The sequence below is a fragment of the Podarcis tiliguerta genome (genome assembly GCF_965153285.1).
Source record: "Podarcis tiliguerta genome assembly, chromosome: 12".
Lineage (NCBI taxonomy): Eukaryota > Metazoa > Chordata > Lepidosauria > Squamata > Lacertidae > Podarcis > Podarcis tiliguerta.
The window spans coordinates 27,322,796-27,341,737 of NC_139545.1; the positions used below are offsets into that span (position 1 = coordinate 27,322,796).

At 40.8% G+C, this 18,942-nt stretch overlaps 1 protein-coding gene across 7 annotated transcripts in view; it reads right to left on the bottom strand.

Moving 5' to 3' along the window:
* HDAC9 (histone deacetylase 9) overlaps positions 1 to 18,942 on the bottom strand; it is a 423,892-nt gene that overhangs the window by 166,617 nt on the left and 238,333 nt on the right. For 5 of the 7 annotated variants that reach the window (XM_083405349.1, XM_083405344.1, XM_083405343.1 and 2 more), the window contains 4 exons: positions 17,335 to 17,457; positions 15,994 to 16,204; positions 14,483 to 14,700; positions 6,522 to 6,788 (listed from right to left, as the gene is read on the bottom strand). In XM_083405349.1, coding sequence (XP_083261475.1) covers positions 6,522 to 6,788; positions 14,483 to 14,700; positions 15,994 to 16,204; positions 17,335 to 17,457 — 819 coding nt within the window. Of the gene's footprint in view, positions 1 to 2,782; positions 6,789 to 14,482; positions 14,701 to 15,993; positions 16,205 to 17,334; positions 17,458 to 18,942 lie in introns of those variants that run through there. The other 2 variants (XM_083405347.1, XM_083405348.1) reach the window with 1 other exon arrangement.

Here is an 18,942-nt window from a genome sequence, read left to right on the forward strand (position 1 = left end):
AAGGGAAGCAGAACTGAGATGCTGTGTCTGCTCAACTGCCCATGGCTTGGATGCTTCTGGGCCTCTATGGGACTGTGCTTGGGGTATGACTCTGGACTGTATCCTGACTGTTGGACTTGATTTAATTGGATTGACCTTGGACTTTGTTTCCTGATCTTCAGACTTTGCTTGTGTGGATTGACCCCTGGTCTTTGAACTTTGGACTTGACATACTGACTTGCTGCCAGGTAGGCCAGGGGTTCAGGACACTCAAGCACAGCTGAGACTTCATTCTTTCCATGCAGCTGTTCCCACAAACTAGATGAGCAAACTACTTTTGAATCTAAACACAGACCTCTCTTTAGCAACAGTAAAACAGTAGATGAGCACAGACAAAGCAAGAGATGACACTCTGGCTACCTACTCGTGTCATTCTCTCTCCTCACATCTAACCTTGCATGCACATCACTTCTTTGGATCTTGGCCCCATGCAAAACTTGGCTATTAAACTGACCATTTATTTTTTTAAAAAATAAAAAAGCTAAGCAACAAGTGTGCTAGTAGGCAGGGGTGACCCCAGAAAACACTCGTTCATGGACGTGAACGTACAGTAAAGACCTTTATTAGTGGAGTAAAAATTTAATCCATACTATAAAGTTAAAGGGGCCCCTGACAGCTAAGTCTGGGATTGTGGCGCTCATCTCGCTTTACAGGCCGAGGGAGCCGGCATTTGTCTGCAGACAGTTTTTCTGGGTCAAGTGGCCAGCATGACTAAGCCACTTCTGGTGAAACCAGAACAGCGCACGGAAATGCCGTTTACCTTCCCGCCAGAGTGGTATCTATTAATCTACTTGCACTTTTTGGCGTGCTTTCAAACTGCTAGGTTGTCAGGAGCAGGGACCGAGCAATGGGAGCTCACCCTGCTGCCGGGATTCAAACCGCCAACCTTTTGATCGGCAAGCCCAAAGCTCAGTGGTTTAGACCACAGTGCCACCCGCGTCCCAATCCATACTATACAGGACCTTAATACAGTCTGATAGAGAATTAGTCATCACTGTTGGTAGGGTCCCTAAGTATCTCAATAAAATTGCAGGGACAAATAATTTCAAATGTTAATTTGGAATATTAAAATTTTAAATCTAATACATAGGAGAGAGAAAAATATATCTTAGTCAGTTCCTGAGTGGAGAATGGAATCTCCTGCATCTATCTAAAAGTACCTCAGGATGCCAGTGAAGATAAAACAGGGAAAAGAGAGCTTGGAATTACAAATTTTGAACATGGCGTGTGACATCTAGTTGCAGAGAAATTGGTCAACAAAGATTTGCCCTTTCATTCACTGCAGCTAAGATTTCAGACAATGATGGAAATGGAAGATGTTGAGTGAAATTTAGTTACATTGAAATCAGTTGAGACTTTGCCATTAATTCAATGCAACTCCATCCTTTACTCAAGGATGGAAATGAAGATGGCAAGAACAGCATAGTTGCATTGAAAAGAGACTGAATTTATTTCAGTGAGGACTTTGGTGGGAATGATTGGATTGCAGGACTGTGTTGCCAGTGAATGAAATTGCATTGCTCCGCCTACATTAGTTAATGGCAGGGAACATCTTGAAGATCCAAGAATCATGGCAGCATTTGTAGCGGCATCTGCAAAAATGAGGGCCATTTATAAAACAGCTGGAACCCACAGAATATGGTTTGCATATCCAGATGCAGAGTCCAGTCGGCCAGTTATGCACATTTTGCCTATTTTTAGATCTCTCTTTCTTAAAAGTTGTATGCCAGCAATGCATTTCCACAACATGCAGACCATAACAATGTCATGGAAGTATTCTAGTTCCATGAAGCACCTTTAAAAGCCACCTTGTCCTCAATGGGGTGATCACCCCAAGGAAGCATGGCTGGCTTCCAAAGGCAATCTCTTCCCTGAGCTCCCTTGGCTCAGATTTTACTCTTGCTTGAACTGAAGGTGAGGTGCTCTCTGGTTCCTTCCTATCCAGTCCACCACCAGTTGTGGTACCTATTGCACACATGCAAAGATCTCTGAAGACCACAAAGAGTGGGGATCAGTGTGTAGGCAACCCATTTGCCCACAGATAATGAAGCGCAGCACATCCCATACCAGACTGAATATAAAGTTCTTACAGGGGTTCTGAATGCTGCTCAGAAACAGGGGCCTTATACCACTCTATATATGCCTCCAGGACCACGTGTCCCATTGATTTCGCTGAAACTTAAATGTAACCAGTTTGTTCCAGACTGAGGCCACTAGCTTATAGGAAGCCATCTTCAAAGGAAAGGTCCTTACCTGTGATGTTTTAGCACTGTCATTTTATATATAGATATAAAGACCCCAGATCTGCAGTCATCGGCATCACTTAAAACTTCTGTATCTTTTCATAAATAAATCACTTAAGATTTTTTTTGGGGGGGGGGGCTTTGGGGTAACAATTGCTAGCTATCAAAATTCTGGATAACCAGAAAACTGGTATTTACTTGTGTTGTTGCAGTTTTTTGATGATACAATGGTTGACCCACATGTTCAAGACAAATGTGATGAGGATAAAATGAACATGCACAGATACTTCCATTTTTGCACGATGTGTAATGGCTGAAGTGGGATCAAGTAACAGGTCAAAAACAGACTTTGTGTAATGGAATAAAAAGCATGCTCCTAAATCTGTTCCTTCCGCAATAATAAGCAAATATATTTGCCTATATCAAAGAGAAAGCAGTGCCTTAGAATTATCAAGTTTACACAAAGCCAAGTATGTGAAAGGGAATCTTTTGAGAAAAAAAACTTTATTTGAGAAAGGAATATATAGACTTGTATCAGAAGGCAAAATAGGGAACATACAAACAGAATATATTTACAACACAAAACAAGAGATCACCAAAGGTGTAAATTATAATAAATACAATAGATTTAAAATGTGACAATTAGCAATTAGAAAGATGGTTGCGTAAACCCAGTTTTCCTTTTTCACTGGTTCCAGGTAACTCCTCTCTTTTAAAAAAAAATGAGTGGCATGAAAGTCCACTGGCTATACTGGGGAAACTCTCCTCAATTCTTTATAAAAAATATCTTTACAGTTACACATTTTTGAAATATTTTTGTACAAAAGTTTGCTTATATTCAGGTATCCGCCCAAATAAAATGTATTTTAAAAGATGCTCTATCCTTTGTTGAGTGGGCTAAGATCAGACTGTGAAAAAGAATGTACAAGATGGGAAAATATATTTTCACAAATGTCTACTTTATGGATCTAAATATCAGATTTCTTACTTTTCTTCAAGAAGGAAGATGATCTCTCTGTTTACATTAAAGCCCTTAAATCTGGAAGTCGGTGTTCATGCATCTTCTAATAAAGCTGATGGAAGCATTTTTCGCTGGCCCTCTATTGAAATCAGCATTTTGTTCCTAAACATTGGCATGACATTCTGCACTGCCACCACATACACAAGAAAATGGGCTGCATGCATTTAAGAGCTTGTCTGAACAGTGGATTTCTATATTTCTGCTTGAGCTAAGCTGCACATAAGCAGGATTATGGCATAGAGGCCTTTCTTCCTAGACTAATTATCACAGGTACTTTTTAAAATCAGAGGGAAATAGTGGCAGCGGAGCAACTTACTCAGCTGGACTCCAGGGAATACAAATGTTGGGGAAATGTAACCAGTTCCTAAAATATGACCTGTCTGGACAACTGCGGTCTAAGGCTGGGCAAATTCTGATTTTCAACATTGTGATAGATCACCAGTTAAACATTGCAATATACTGATATATCATGATGTCTGAAATAAGGATGGAGCTATGTAGAAGCATTGGTGGGCTTCATGTTTTTTCCAGCATGGTGATTTTTGCCAGCAGCTGCTCTTGTGATTCGCTGCGCCCTGAAAGAGGCAGGGAAGAGCTGAGCCAGCAAAGTTAAGAGGGGCTGCAGGAATCGAGAGAAGCACTGGCTGGCTTCATGGTTTCCCCCACATTGTGATTTCTGCCTAGCACACACACACACATCCCATGATTTGCAATATCATTGCTAGGTCACAATGCAGCTGATATCACGATATGGACTTCAAACCCGTTTGGGACGATATAGCAATATATCGCCCAGCCCTACCGCTGTGTTGAAGCAATATCTTGAAACAGTCAGAATTGCTTCACACAGCACCACATTCTTACCTTTAGAGTTTTTTTCTGTGAAAGTGTGGGGGAGGAATGTACACCACCACATGTGACAAGCACTCACATTTCTGCTTTGCTGTGTGTATACATGACGGAAAGATGCAATGAGCTACTGCTGTCATGGAATAGGTGTATACCATGGGTAGGCAAACTAAGGCCTGGGGGCCAGATCCGGCCCAAACGCCTTCTAAATCTGGCCCACGGACGGTCTGGGAATCAGCGTGTTTTTACATGAGTAGAATGTGTCCTTTTATTTTAAAAGCATCTCTGGGTTATTCGTGGGGCATAGGAATTCGTTCATTTCCCCCACTAAAAAAATATAGTCCCCCCCACCCAACAAGGTCTGAGGGACAGTGGACCAGCCCCCTGATGAAAAAGTTCGCTGACCCCTGGTGTATACACCTGTCACTCAAGACAGTGTGTCTCTTGTTTACACATGTCTTTCTACACTGAAATGATATATTAATAGGAAAATGGTCAACTGTGGCACAAATCATATTTACTGGTGCAGCAAGCATGAAGGATCTGTTAGCAAGTCTCTTTGTGATACAGAGGTTGCGGGTAGGATAATGTATCTTTGTAGCATTTTATATGGGATTCTAGAAAATAAAAATGTAAACACCACGTGCTTTTATTAGAGCAACTTTTCCATTTGGCAAAACAGCGCTCTCTTTTTGAAAAAGATACTGCACCTTAAAATACCTTAGAAATATAAATATTTTAATAAGGGTGGGGGGGGACTGACAAGGATTCCAGGTCAGTTTTGGATTATCCATATTAAAGGGGGCCTTAATACAATGCATCTTTAGCTTAACAAAAGTAAACCTCTACAACAAAGTAAACATATCAAAAGGGAATATAAAGGAAATGTTTCACTGGAAAGCTTCCTTAACAATTTCCCTACTTGCTTTGTTATTTTCTTTGACAATAAATCATTTCATAGAGTGCCCTTTAGAAAACAGAGAATAAAACCCTATCCTCTGCTTCCCTTTGCCCCCTCTTACATTCCACAGTGCATGAATCACTTGGACTTCCTGTTTCTATAAGGCATTTCCTGTCCACCTTCACACAATTACTTTTCTGCAGGAGAACAGCAGGGACCTGACACAGCAATGGCTTAAGTAAATGGCAGCTTTTGCTACAGACTGAGCTGTTCTGGTTTTAGAGCATTCAAAAGGACTATGGTCCTTCTGGAGCTGCAACTACCTATAACTGCACGTGTGCCTTAGTAAAGAATACTTACAGTATTATTGAAAAGTATTTGCCAACCTGCTCTGTTTTTAGACATCCTTGGACAAATTTCCCAAGAGAATCAGACCTAGACATTCCCCTGTACTTGACACCCGGAGTAGCTGGCAAGGAGTCTGGGTAAACCAAGTACACTAAGGCTCAATGGCTTTGACTGGGCACTCTGGGATGAAAAGCTGACTTATTTTCCAACTAGGAGAGGAGGGTACTGGGAAACGTTGGCCCCAAGATGGGTGCTGGAAACACAAATGTGCTCCCCTGCTACTGGTATAAGCATGTAAACCTCCGTGCTAGGCTGTGTGCTACTTAGCTTTTGCTGAATAAATAAATTGGCAATCACCATCATAATTTGGTTCCTTGCCACCACCATCTCAAGACAAATACAGGGATATCATGCATAATGTTGCGCATGAGGAATATCCTCAAAGGAAACAGATGGAGATAGTGATAAAAAGATGGGGCATAAAATTAAGTAGCACAGATAGGGAAAACCAATTTAGTTTTTAAAAGTGCGTTCTATGCCGGTCTTCATTTGCCTTCCAACTCATTTTCTCCAGGTTACATTCTATATACAAAGCTCAGATCACTGGTATTTGGGCTGGTAGTACCAAGGAAGGGGTAAATCCCCTTCTTTTTAACAGTGTTTAGGACTACAGTATGGTACATTATATACAAATTGACAAAAGTATACATTGAGATGTCAAAGAAGTTTAGAAATGGAGCAAAACCAAAAGAGAAGAGAAATTCCGAGGTCTGATCAGCAGTAGCCTGATCAGAAAGTTCACACAACAATGAGTTCCATTTCACTAGAACTAATGTGGTAGAATCCATTGGAACGAATAACAATTCTACGAATTACCCAAAAGCTCACACGGCAATAAGAGTTTCCCGATCTAACAAGAACCTTCTCGCTATGCTTAAGGTGTGAACATATCTGGCGTTGTTAGATTTGCTGATTGCTAAAAACACGCAATTCAATTGAACCCTGTGGATGGGGGAAGAAAAACACATGTTGTTCACCAAGGATTCAGAAATGCTTATTATAAGAGTATTCAGATAATCACTTTAATTACGAAGCCTGGAGCTAAATCTTTGCCTATTACCTGTTGCACAAAAGCAGCTTTCTCCCCAGATTCCATTTGCTGACTTTGAATATCATCATCACTGTCCCGTGGTTCCTCTTTCACCTTCACAGCCCCTAAAGGCTGCCCCAGTCTGTCGTCCAAAGAAATGCTACTGCTGTCATCCCTAATGCTGCTACCAAGAGAGGGCGCTCTTTCTTCCTGCATCAAATGTTCTCCGTGAAGCTCTTCCTCGGCTTCTTCGAGGCTGCCGGGCTGTTTTAACTGTTCAATAGATTTAGAAAGTATCTGAAACAAAGAAAGAGGATTGGGTGGGGGAAGAAAACATAGAAATAAAAGATGAAATAGCTCTGATTCTTTACAGAGGCCCAAAATGTAGATATCAGAGAACTTCAAAGCACTATTAGTGGAAGTCACAGTGAACTGAAGGATTGCAAAAACAACAACTCTGAATGGTGTTATGAAGACTGTGCACACTACAAAATTTGTATGCCAAAGAGCTGGTGGGGCAGAAAGACCACAATCTAATGATCCCCAGTTGTCTCCACTTCAGGAAAGAGCAACAGGCAGGCATAGACTACCTCAGAGGCAGTTCCAGGTAGTCCACTTCCCTATGTGGCCATCTACCATGCTAGAAGGACCTGATGAGATACAGGGATACTGGAGAAGACCTCCCCAGAACCTCCTGTAGCTGAACTATCCTCCCCACCCATAAAAAACAGCATCAGAGCCTTTTACCACCAACTGCACTATGGGTATTACCAGTATCTGTGTAAATTGATTTATACATTAACGAATTGTGGCTACCTTGAAATGGAGAACACAGTGGTCAGCGTTTAAATCAGTGGGCTGGATCAATCAACCCTGTTGGATGCTGTCCATATCACCAATTATATGAATTACTTTCTTAGGTTCAACTATCACTCAAAATATGTTATCTTCATTGACATAGTTACTGAAAATAGATATTTCTGCAGCTAATGATGCAAAACAGGGGATGGAGACAACATCCCCTCATTCTATAGCACACAATCACTCTCCGCTTGCAATCAAAATGGGTGAAGATGACCAAGTATGCAAAGATACCAGCCACTTATATTCAGAATGGGCAAGAGATAGTGGCATTGGAAACATCTGTTGCTGAGCCACCAGGAGTGGCTGACTGCTGAATGGGGCTAGCAGAAAAGTACAGGCTGAAACATCTGTGTGACAGATAATCATCTACAGCTATATGAGTCACTGATGCTGGGCCATCTGTAAAACATTCCATATGCCAGTTCCTCGGCATCAGGTGGGTTAGCCTTAAAGAGAATCTGAGAGAGAATGAGATCCAGACTGCCGCCCAGTTAGGAAACATATTTATTCCCTCACTGTACTCCTTCTGCATGCTTTCAAGTTCAAAGTGGGGATATCTTTCTCTTTTGTGATGCATTATAGCACCATTCCTGCAGACCTGATAAGACAGATGTTGCAACCCTCGTGTGACATATGGGGTAGTTCATGGAAAGAGCACCCTTGGAGCAACTTTACCATTGATATATTAAACGAATTCCAAGGCTTTTTGTAAAGTTGCAGAAAAGTAAATGCATGCATACAGGTGCACTGATGTAACTTTTTTAAAAACACCAACAAGCATGAATGTCCCTGTTTCACAAACGTGACAGCAACATTTTCCCAAGATCATACGGCTGTGAGTCAGTGTGCTGAAATTCAGGCGAGGATCCGGTTAAAGTATCCTAAGTTTAAATTTTAAGACAGCCTTTGAGCTTCCCCAACTGTAACTGAGCACTTCCTTCCCAAGCAGTTGCCACAGATCAACTCCAGATCAAAATGCCAAGGGGAGAGACACACATGGTTTAGATGGGGGCAGGGGGGAATCTGAAAACCAACCCTGTTTTCACAGGAGTGAGGCTTGGAACTAGGGATGCATTTATTTGTCTCCTAGCAGCTGTGAAGAACTGTGAATCTGGCCGCTTCAAAGCCAGCACAAAGGAGAAAGCTGGAGAGATCTATCAGAGCTAGGGTTGCATTTGAACAGAGGCACACAAAAGCACTGGGGTGAAGCAGCATGGAATTGTTTGTGGCCTAGCAAGTGGGAAGTCAAGTTTGGACAGGGAAGAGGAACTGGGCTTGGGGGACCTGGAGTAGCCAGAACAAGGCTGCAATGTAGCAAGAGAAGGCTAGATGCCTCGGCACAGAGGTGTAAAAAGAGCAAGAGGGATGATTTCCGTGCTTGGCTAAAGTACTGTTAATGGCACAATATTTATTTATTTATTACATTTATGCACGAGCTTTATCTTCCAAGTAGCTCAAGGTGGTGTACTTGGTTTTCCTCCTCCCCACTTTATCCCCACAACAACCCTGTGAGGTTAGGTTAGGCTAAGAGATGTTGTCTGGACCAAGATCACCCAGGGATCTTCATGGCTGATTTGAACCCTGTTATGGTAACTTTGGTTGCATGAAGCCCACAGAATTCTAACACTCAACATGAAAGGTAATCTACCCTAATATTTTGGTGCAAATAGGACCCTTAACTGGTATTCAAAGGAGGCAATCATTAAGATGTACTTTTTAATTTATATATATAATCTAAAATATATGAAGTGCTGAACAAAACAAAACAAACAGATCTAGAAAGACAGTACTGTTCTTTAATAATGACCATTCAGCCACGTTAGGGCTAACTGTACCAAGTGCAGTTCTCAAAAGCAGTACAGTGGTGCCTCAGGTTAAGTACTTAATTCGTTCCGAAGGTCCGTTCTTAACCTGAAACTGTTCTTAACCTGAAGCACCATTTTAGCTAATGGGGCCTCCTGCTGCCACCGCGCCGCCAGAGCACGATTTCTGTTCTAATCCTGAAGCAAAGTTTTTAACCCGAGTTACTATTTCTGGGTTAGCGGAGTCTGTAACCTGAAGCGTATGTAACCTGAAGCGTATGTAACCCGAGGTACCACTGTATTGGCAATTGATCCAAACCGAGAAAGTTACTTGGTGGAACAGCTTCCAGCAAATGGAACCTGGACCATTTCATTTCTTTTGTTTGCAGGAAATTAAACCGTCAGGAATACGTATAAGCCAAAGTAAACAGCAGCAGCACCAGAGGAAGCGTTTGGAGAAATTAGTCTAACGAAGAAAGGACTTCAAAAGGCAGCTGTACCTGGTTCACTCCGCAGGAAAATATGGTAAGTAAATAACCTAGCCGCAGAACACAAGCCGTATAAATATATTATATATTTTGCTTACAGCAAGTCTTTTCATGTATTCTTCCCCAAGTGTAAGCTTTCATAAAATCCATAATTTCCTGAAACCCTTTCAATGAAATTGCTGCACAGACATTCAAAGAACAAAGTGCCCTGAGTGTACCTACGAACAGGAGCAGCGGCATAAAGGACTGTGCAGAGATGAGCTGCCCTGTGTGCTGTCTGCAAACTAATCCAAAAAGCATGACACAAATGCCTAAGGGGCATCATTTATACTAGTCAGTTGAGCTAAAACCAATATTATGCACAAATCTGTCCACGCACCTAACCACTTGTGGCAGTAAGCAGAGGCTTGGATATCCAACGAAAACATATCGTCCCACTCCCATTCAACTTCAAACCTTTGAGAGAAAATATCTCTACTAATTGAAAATTAATGCTTTTCGTAAGCATCCATAGCAAACAAACAAAGAAAGAAAGGATAAAATATTCAAGGTTTCCTAGTTGTGACCTGTTTCTAAGTTCTAGCAATTTTTTATCCTAAGACCAGTACAAACTGGAGTAGCCATTAACTGACAATTCTTTTTTATTTTATTTTTACAATTTATTGATGTGGCTGGGGTTGTAGCTGAGCAGCACTTGGAGAAGGGAAAGTAAGCAGATTGCATCATTATCCTACCTCAGGAAAGCCCAGACACCTCAAGCTGAGACTTTTTTCTCTGTAGTGTGAGAATGATAAACTCATTCTACCTTACAGGTCTGTTTTTTTGTAATGATTACTAAAATGATTTCAGGGAAACACATCAAGCACTTAAGGAAAACCACTTTTCAAAGTATTTAGGATATTTATTAAAGCGTACAGTAATTGCAAATCTGAGTGTGTATTCATCACGCGATACAATGTGATCACAGGGTTCATAATATGATGCAGTAAGTTTGGATACAGTTCTGAAGACACACTCTATTAATTGCTTTCCAGGGCTCGTGAAAATATCCGCTATCTTGCTTTCCCTGCAGTTCTAATGTTTTTAGATGCATGCCAATAACCCGGTGCCAATGGTGCGAGTAGAAATTGCATCTTTTAAGTTATTTGCAAAGACAGGAACAGGAGTCAAAACAGTAAGAGTTCTGTTGTAGAGCCAGTCTTTTGGTACCTATGACAATTAGTTTAACTGGAGCTGCCAGACATACTATCCCGTTTATTGGGCAGAATGGAGTTCTAAAAATTGTGATCAAAGGACTCTACGAGGAAACAAGCTGTCATCTAGACAGAAGTATATTAAATCTGGCAACAGCAAAGACTATCTTTAAAAGGGAAAGCCCAGTTCAGGTTTCCACACGTTCATTTTTCAAAAGCAAGGGCAAGACTCTCCACTGACTTCTGGATGAGATGTCAAAATTTGCATTTCAGCTAAAATGTTTTGAGAAGGTCAGTGTATTGCATCCCTTAGGTATAAACTTCAGACTCCAATGAAGAGGTATACTGTTTCCCACTTCAAACACATGGTCTCTGACAAATGACAGAAGAAACCATGGGGGATCTTCTCCTGCTATAAGGAAGTAAGGCAAACTTTTTGGTCCAGTTGATTGTTTTATTCTTTTTATAGCAGAAACAATTCGGGGGGGGGGGGAGCTTTACCTTTGGCCTGTGTTAGCTTTTGCTAGTTATCACCCCAGTCACCGTGCTGGCTTATAGCTGGGATTTATTAACTTTATCAAAGAAAAGAACTCGATTGATTCCTGCAACTCTGCAAGGCTAAACACTCCAAAGGTCTTCTTGTAGATCAGAGCTTGTGCTAACGCAGAGGTGATCTGTAAAACTGTAAAAGACTCCCAAAGTCTTTACATGGCATTGCAATTATGCTAAAAATGAGCAAAAACTACTCATGGCACAAACAAGGACTTTTCATTCTTACCCATGGGGTAATTTGATTTCCAAAGCAACTTGTTGTTGCTGTCATTATTACTCACTTTACAGATTGGCATCGAGGGACAAGTCACAACTTGTCACAGTGTGAAACAATTCATGCAGATGCCGGATCATCCTTAATGTTTAAGTGGTTTTCCTGATGTTGCTAAAATGTGTTGATCCAGGTGGGCATCTCTTCATACAGTATCACATGGCAACTTTTCAGACCGGGAGTTTTCCCAGTTCCATTGTTACCTCCTTCAAGTGTTCCCCAAACAAAGTAAGGTGGGTAGCAACCAAGGAAGAGGCCTTCTTGGTGGTGGCATCCTGCTTGTGTAATTTCCTCCAAAAGAAAATCACTCAGCGCAATATTATTATTTTTGCAATCAGCAAGGAGGTTTTCATTTCCCTGAGCTATGAATATACTGTTATTTCAATCGTTTCCGTTTATTATGATTGTGTGGTAAATTCATCCATGACCACTGGTCCTGCTAGCTGGGGATGATGGGAGTTGTAGTCTACCAACATCTGGTGACCCAAGGTTGAGAAAGGCTGTTCTGGAGCAACCAACTTTTTATATTGAATGGGACAACTCAATAGAAATAATGTGTATACTGCAGCATAGCTGGTTGCTGAAATTACAGTATTGTTTGGTTTTTAAAGAACTATCTTCATTTCAAGTGAGAAAAAAATTATCTCCCCACACCATTTGCAGTCAAAATGACATCTGGACCTATTTCAGTTCGTGATAGATGTAAGGTTGGTGCCTGACATGTGAAAGGCCTTAGTTGTATCTTTTGGTGCATATGAAAAACCTATTTATTTAGCAAAACAATGTTAATACCTAGTGAAACGTTACACTTTTTTCTGCTGGGGTTTGTAATATTTATGATTTTAATGTATCATACAAACTGCCCTGGAATTTGATAATGAATGGTGGTATAAAACAATTTTTAATAAAAAAAAAAGTTTGTTAAAAGTTGAAAATGAATACAGATCCATCTTATTTATTAACATTTATATTCATTTTTTTCAGTCCAAAGTAGAATCTTCAAAGTAGCTTTTAAGGATCCAGGCATATAACACAACCCTGCACAACTTGTGACCCATCAAACCAAATTTGCACCATGCTATGTATGGCAGCCCACCGGGGGCATTACTAATCTGCCTGACCTGAGTTGCAAAAATCAAGGGATGTTGTGTAGCACTTGACAGACCATAATGCATACCTGGTGGATTATGTTTGGCTTATTAGTGGGTCTGTAAAACAAACAACCCTGTGCAAAAAAGCTCAGGGAAAAATGCAAGATGAAATGGTGGTTTAATTCTTTCTGAGAGAGAAAAAACCTAGAAGGTAGCTAATCGCTATTTATTTTGGACACCCTTGGGAAAAAAATCACAGAGCTTCTGTCTTTCAATCAGTAATAAAAGCTTGCTTTTGTTCAGACAATTGCAGGAAGGTGAAATATTTTGAAAACCAAGATGTACCTATGGCATCTTGATTAAACATATGGAACACATAGTAAATGAAAAGCCAAGTGGAGTCCAAGTTGAGTAATCAAAACACCCAAGTTGAGAGGGGTTAACATGCAAGGATCAGCTCTGAACTTTGAAGTTCTCTAGTTTTCATTTTTCCTAATTAAGATGAGATTTAATAATCAAACCACTGTACAAACTATGTACTTAAACTCAAGGTTGTGTTTTTAATTTGGTTGGGAATTCTTAAGAGATTCCAAGAAATCAGCACCCATTGGGGGAAGTGTTCCTTAGCAAGATTGGTGCCCCTATACTTTTTATTTTTCATTATGTTTCCTTTCATGTGATTGCCTATCACATCCACTGCCATAATGAAGAGATTCTGTGTCAAAGCCCTAGAAATTTCTTAAATAACTTGCCTATGGGAATAGGCATAGCAGATGTTGAAATCACTAAGGAGATATATAAAATACATGACAGAATAGTCTGTCACCACAGTAAACTATGACATAGGCCAACTAAACATTGGCAGTTATATACATTCTTAGTCCCAGCTAATGTTTATCGTTGGTTTGTCTCTACATAAAAATTTACTTCCAAAAATTGAGAACAAGATCTTATGCGACTAATTTGAAGCTGTTTGGTAGGAAATATTGAAAATTAAAATGGCTATTGTTTATGTGTGCGTTTTTAGTAAGATGAGATATGGCTTATATCTTAATAAGATGAGAGGTGAATGATCTTTCTGTCCATGCATGCATTCTCGTTCCTCTCAGCATGCTTGAATGCCACTAGAAGTCTTCAGTTAAACAAAGTTTCCCATTTTCGGATGAAACAATAAACTATATTTCATTGACAACCTCTACACTGCATTCATGCAGGCAGTGGAAAAGCAGCAAAAAGGGTTTGTGTTTGGAGGCAATAGTCTTCATGTCTCAGTTTACTAAACTGTGATCCTCAAAACTGACCTATAACCTTGAAAGTAAAAGCAGTTAGCTCTGCTTGGTCAGTTTGCAGTGAAAGCTTCATAATTTTATCTGTGATAACAGAATGAAAAGTTCAAATGTGAATGAACAATGGCTGTTTAGAAGTCTTGGTAACTTGAGCAATTTACCAAAAGCCTAACGTTTACAAAGAGGTCATTAAAAGGAACAATCTGGGTATACAAAACAATACTTATTTCAATGACATAATGAAAAATAGCATGTACTTGCAGTTTGATGCAAGAGACCTTCTCTGGGAGTTGGTTTGGCAAACATTTTTTTATCAAACCACTTTTAATATAAGCAAATCTTACTGTAAACTGGCATGCAGGGCTTTCCCTTTTTCTTCAATGGCATGTACACTATACAAGTACTGTATTCATTGTGTGTTAGGGTTTTGAATGGCATACTTACTTTGTTCATGTGGATCTGTTGCTGATACTGTTTTTGCTTCTCCAGAAATTGCTGATGCTGTTGCTGAATAACAAGTTGTGCCAAGGTGCTCTGAGGAAGCGGAGCGGATTGGGTCCGATTTAGTGGCCTGTGTCTAGGTAACTTATGTGCAACTCTTAAGCCAGGTGAGACTCTTTCTTTTGTTGCCAGTGGAGACTGAGGATGAAGAGGCACCCCTCCTACAAGCCAACAACATTCCAATATTCAAATATGCCCACCAATAACATTGAGGAGTCTTCTTAAGATGCTCCATTGAAAACCAAACCAAACATGAAGGAACATGTGGACTGGAGAAGCTTAGGAACTCAAGTGTGGGAGCCCTTGAATTATCACACTATAAGGAATGCTCTTCCATATGTCTTTTTTTAAAACAACGACAACAACAATCACAAATAAGAGTAATAACTAATGAAGTGACAGCCATACTTACATATTCTTAACCCATCCCCCTAATATATATATTTTTAATCAGCAAATACAAACTAATAGGCTTTGTAAATCATGGGGCCAGAAAATAAAAGAGCAGAACAGCTTTGACTTGAAAGCAGAATCACAATGGACAATTTTTTTTTCTCCTTAGGGGAATTGGCAGTGAGGAAACAGTGGATGAACCAATAGCTAAGGAGGACCGGAGCACATGCAGAAGTGGAGGTGTACGTAGGGTCCCTTACACAATACCATTGCTATGGGAGAGGGGTTAGCTAATTTTTTTTGCCCCGGGTGAAGTTTCCAGAGGGGCGCCGTTGAGGCTTCCAGCCTGTGTGTGTAGGCAAATGTGCGTGGGTGCCAAATTGGATCTTTGACCCAGGTGAAATAAAGCCTAGTTTCGCCCCTGCCTTACACCCTTGGCAAGCAGCTGTATCAGCATGCACACACACATCAGGAAAAAAACCACCGCAATATTACTATGTTTTATGTGACCCAAGTACTCGAAGTGTCTGAAGGGTGGGTGAGGTGAGGCAGAAGGGTGAAAAATATATATGCACGCCTTGGTACCATGATGTGAAAAGGATGGGAAGCTTCTCCCATATTTGATCTTGCCAGGATAGCGGCGGTGTGTTGCCACACACATATGCGTAATATTAGGGCTGATATATGTCTGGGATTTGTCCGTTGGAAATAGCGTTTGGGCGGAATTCCTAAAATCACTAAAACGTCTGGGGAAACCCGGATGTTTGGCAACCCACACGTGATTTTTGTGCGCCCTGCTCTGACAGGGCTGGTTTTGCCAACCTCTAGATATGCCTTTGTGCAGAAGATTCAATCTCCAATCCCTGGAATTTCCAGTTAAAGGGACCAAGTAATCAGACCTTTGGCTGAGACCCTGAAAGGCTGCTGTGGGTCAGATTTGACTAATTGGACTAGATGGACAAGTAGTCTGGCTTTGGTCTAAAGGAGCTCCTTATATTCCTTTATAACATGTTCATTCTCAAAAAGGAAGAATCTGCCCAGAAATAGTCACTGCTAATTACCTGGAGCCAGGAGTTTCTGCTGCCTCATTTGTTCCTTCAGTAATAAATGCTGGAGGAGAGCTTGGTGGCTACTGTTAGGCTTTCCTTCTAGGACAATTGGCTGAGGGGCAGAAGGTGAAGAGATGCTTCCTCTGTACTGTCCTGGCAAAACTACTCCTTGCCTGATTGTCTGGGTCTCACACTTCTGTTTTTCTTTGAATGGCGCTGATGCCTGTATCAATGAAAATGATAGTTAAACAAACAAAAAAAGTCCAGAGAATAAAGGCTGATGAACCAGTATCAAATTAGTTGAGAGTAACTCACTATTTCCACAGCACAAACTAAGGTTGAGACCCTGGTCTCCAGGAAACATTTAAGAAGTGATGTGCCTATGAGGCAGGGCATGATTTGGAATGATTTGGGTAAGGGTTGCTTAACCCTCCTTGCAAGCTGCCATTTCTCTTTTGTGTTCTTCTCTTATAACAGCCACTTATCTCCCAGGTGGACAACCATGTCTGAAAAGCTCAGCTTAGAGAAAAGCAGTGGGAGGAGAAACATGAAGGAGAACAGGGAGACCTGTTGGTCTGCTGTGTCCTTGAGGATTTAGTTTGGAGTATAACATGGAAGTAGCCAACATGGTTGCTCCCAGATGTTGTTGGCTAAAACTCCCATCATCCTTGCCCATTGGTCTTGCTGGCTGGACTTAATGGGAGCTGGAATCCAACCGCATCATGTTGAATATTCCAGGTGTGACAGAATGAAAACTTTGTATGGATTTTTAAAGATTGCATGAACAGCCCACACTTAAATGACACACTTTTAATGTAAAATATACATTTATCGATTTATGAATTTGCTATTTCTAGAGTGTGTGAGTGTGTGTAATTGGTGGTATAAGTAAATGTATAATCCAACTGGAAGTTGCATTCCAATTCGTAAGCAAGTTCGGAAGCATCAGGTTGAGTTGGTCTGCTGAGAAAAAAGTGAACTTCTCTATCCCTACTCACCACAGTGAGGAATACTTTCACCAGACAATCTGTGTGTCTGCCCAGTCTGCTGTCTAACTCTTGATGGATCCCTGTTCTTTCTTATGCTTCTTTGTCTTTAAACTGGACTTGGACCAGACAGTCCTTCAAGCAGAAGACTGACCTCTCACAGCCCTTCAAAAAGAGGGTTGCCATCAGTAAAGACAAAGGACCTCCCTATCTGGTACAAAATTTAACAGTAGCATTGCCTAGAACCAGTCCAACACTGTCTTGAAATAACATCCTGAGAGAATGTTTTGCAATCTAAAAGAACTGATATACCTTGAGTGATCCATAGCCAAAGCCAATGGAAATACCCCCTAAATCGATTACTTACACTGAGTTGTGGTTGCACGGCTGGAAGTCCCAAAGTGATGTTGGGCAAAGAAGGGGATGTGTAGAGACTCAAAAGGTTCATTGATTCTTCACTGATGCAAATGCGTTGTGGTGGAACCAAATGCTGTGGGGTGGGGGTGGGGTTAAAAAGAAAGAAGGTCACATGTTGACTAGCCAAGTTTATTTCCACAATTGTGCCATGGAAGCAAAAGGAAAGTATTTCTCCTTTGTGTTAGTCACGTATCCTTTATAGTCATGCATCGTCAACTAACGTATCCTGCTAAAGCTCTAATAGTAGAGGAAATTGCCCAAGTTAGTGACTATTGTCGCCTGCTCTTGGAGCAAGTGCCATAGTTGTGAATCTTTCAGCTTCACTGGACGTCTGTGGATTCTAGTGAGGTTTTTGCATTGGCCCTGCCCACTACTACCACGTGGCCCCCAGAAGATTAGCCACAAATGAGAATAGCCCCTGAGCTTAAAAAGTACCCTTTCCCTCTGCTTTAAAGTTACTGCAGGCCTCCAGGAATCATACAAATGGCTCTGCAGTTTCTCCAGTACTCTGAAAATTTCACTTATTTCAGAGGCTGCTAAGAACTAGAAAATTAACCTGCTCGTATTAAAAATGTCTTTCACTGTTTATTAACCATTTCATAAAATGTATGGGTATGTGTGGCATTGTGAGAGATCATATCCTTGCATTGATAGTAGTTTAAAAAGAACAGCAGGTTCACTTTTAGCCTTTTCTTCTCTGATGTTCACATTCTTCAACATGTGGTCTGCTATCGTTACTTAAATTACCTCTCTTTTTTCTTGTTGTTTAACTCCTGCCTCCCTCCCAGACCCTTTGCACAATAAGAGCTACAAAAGGTCTTATTAGACTTCGGAACTCTGGCATGATATAGTCCTCAAGGGAACAACATCCTTGAAAAAGAATACCCTCTGTAACAGTATGACACAGTGACTGCTTTCTTCCCAAACAAAAAGCATATGGGACTCCAATAATAGACCACCTCCACGAGGGATCCTGTGCACCGAGGCTTTGACCAAAATAAATATAATAACTTGTCAAGCATGTTGTGGGGAGCTGTAGATTTTCCTCTGGACAAACCTGGGATATCAATTAACGTTGGAAAATGCCTTGGGTTAATACAATGCAACCTCAGACTGTCACTAAAGAGCTGGGCAGCGTGAAAACACAGGATGTTATTCCAAAACATAACCTTCCCCATACAGTTTGTTTGGAGACTAAACCTATCGCTGACATAATAACAGAATAGTCTATATATGTCATCCCTTTCCTGCCCCAGCATTGTAGTAAACTGAATGAGAATCACGCAAAAATAAAGATTTGATATTTTTGTTACACAAGGAGCTGCTTTTTACATTTTCCTGATGTCCTGTTAACCTGGAATTGCCCTGAAAGCATCCAACAACATTAAATGTTTTCAATCATGTTTGTGCGATTTTATTTTTTTAAAAAGAAGAAGCCTACTGTGAGATAGCTTAGTTAAGGGCTTTGTATGGATGGTGAAAACTTCCAAGCTCCATTACGCCATCTACATATACTTGTTGCAACCAGTTAAGGGGAAAAATTGCTTGCTTTGGAGTT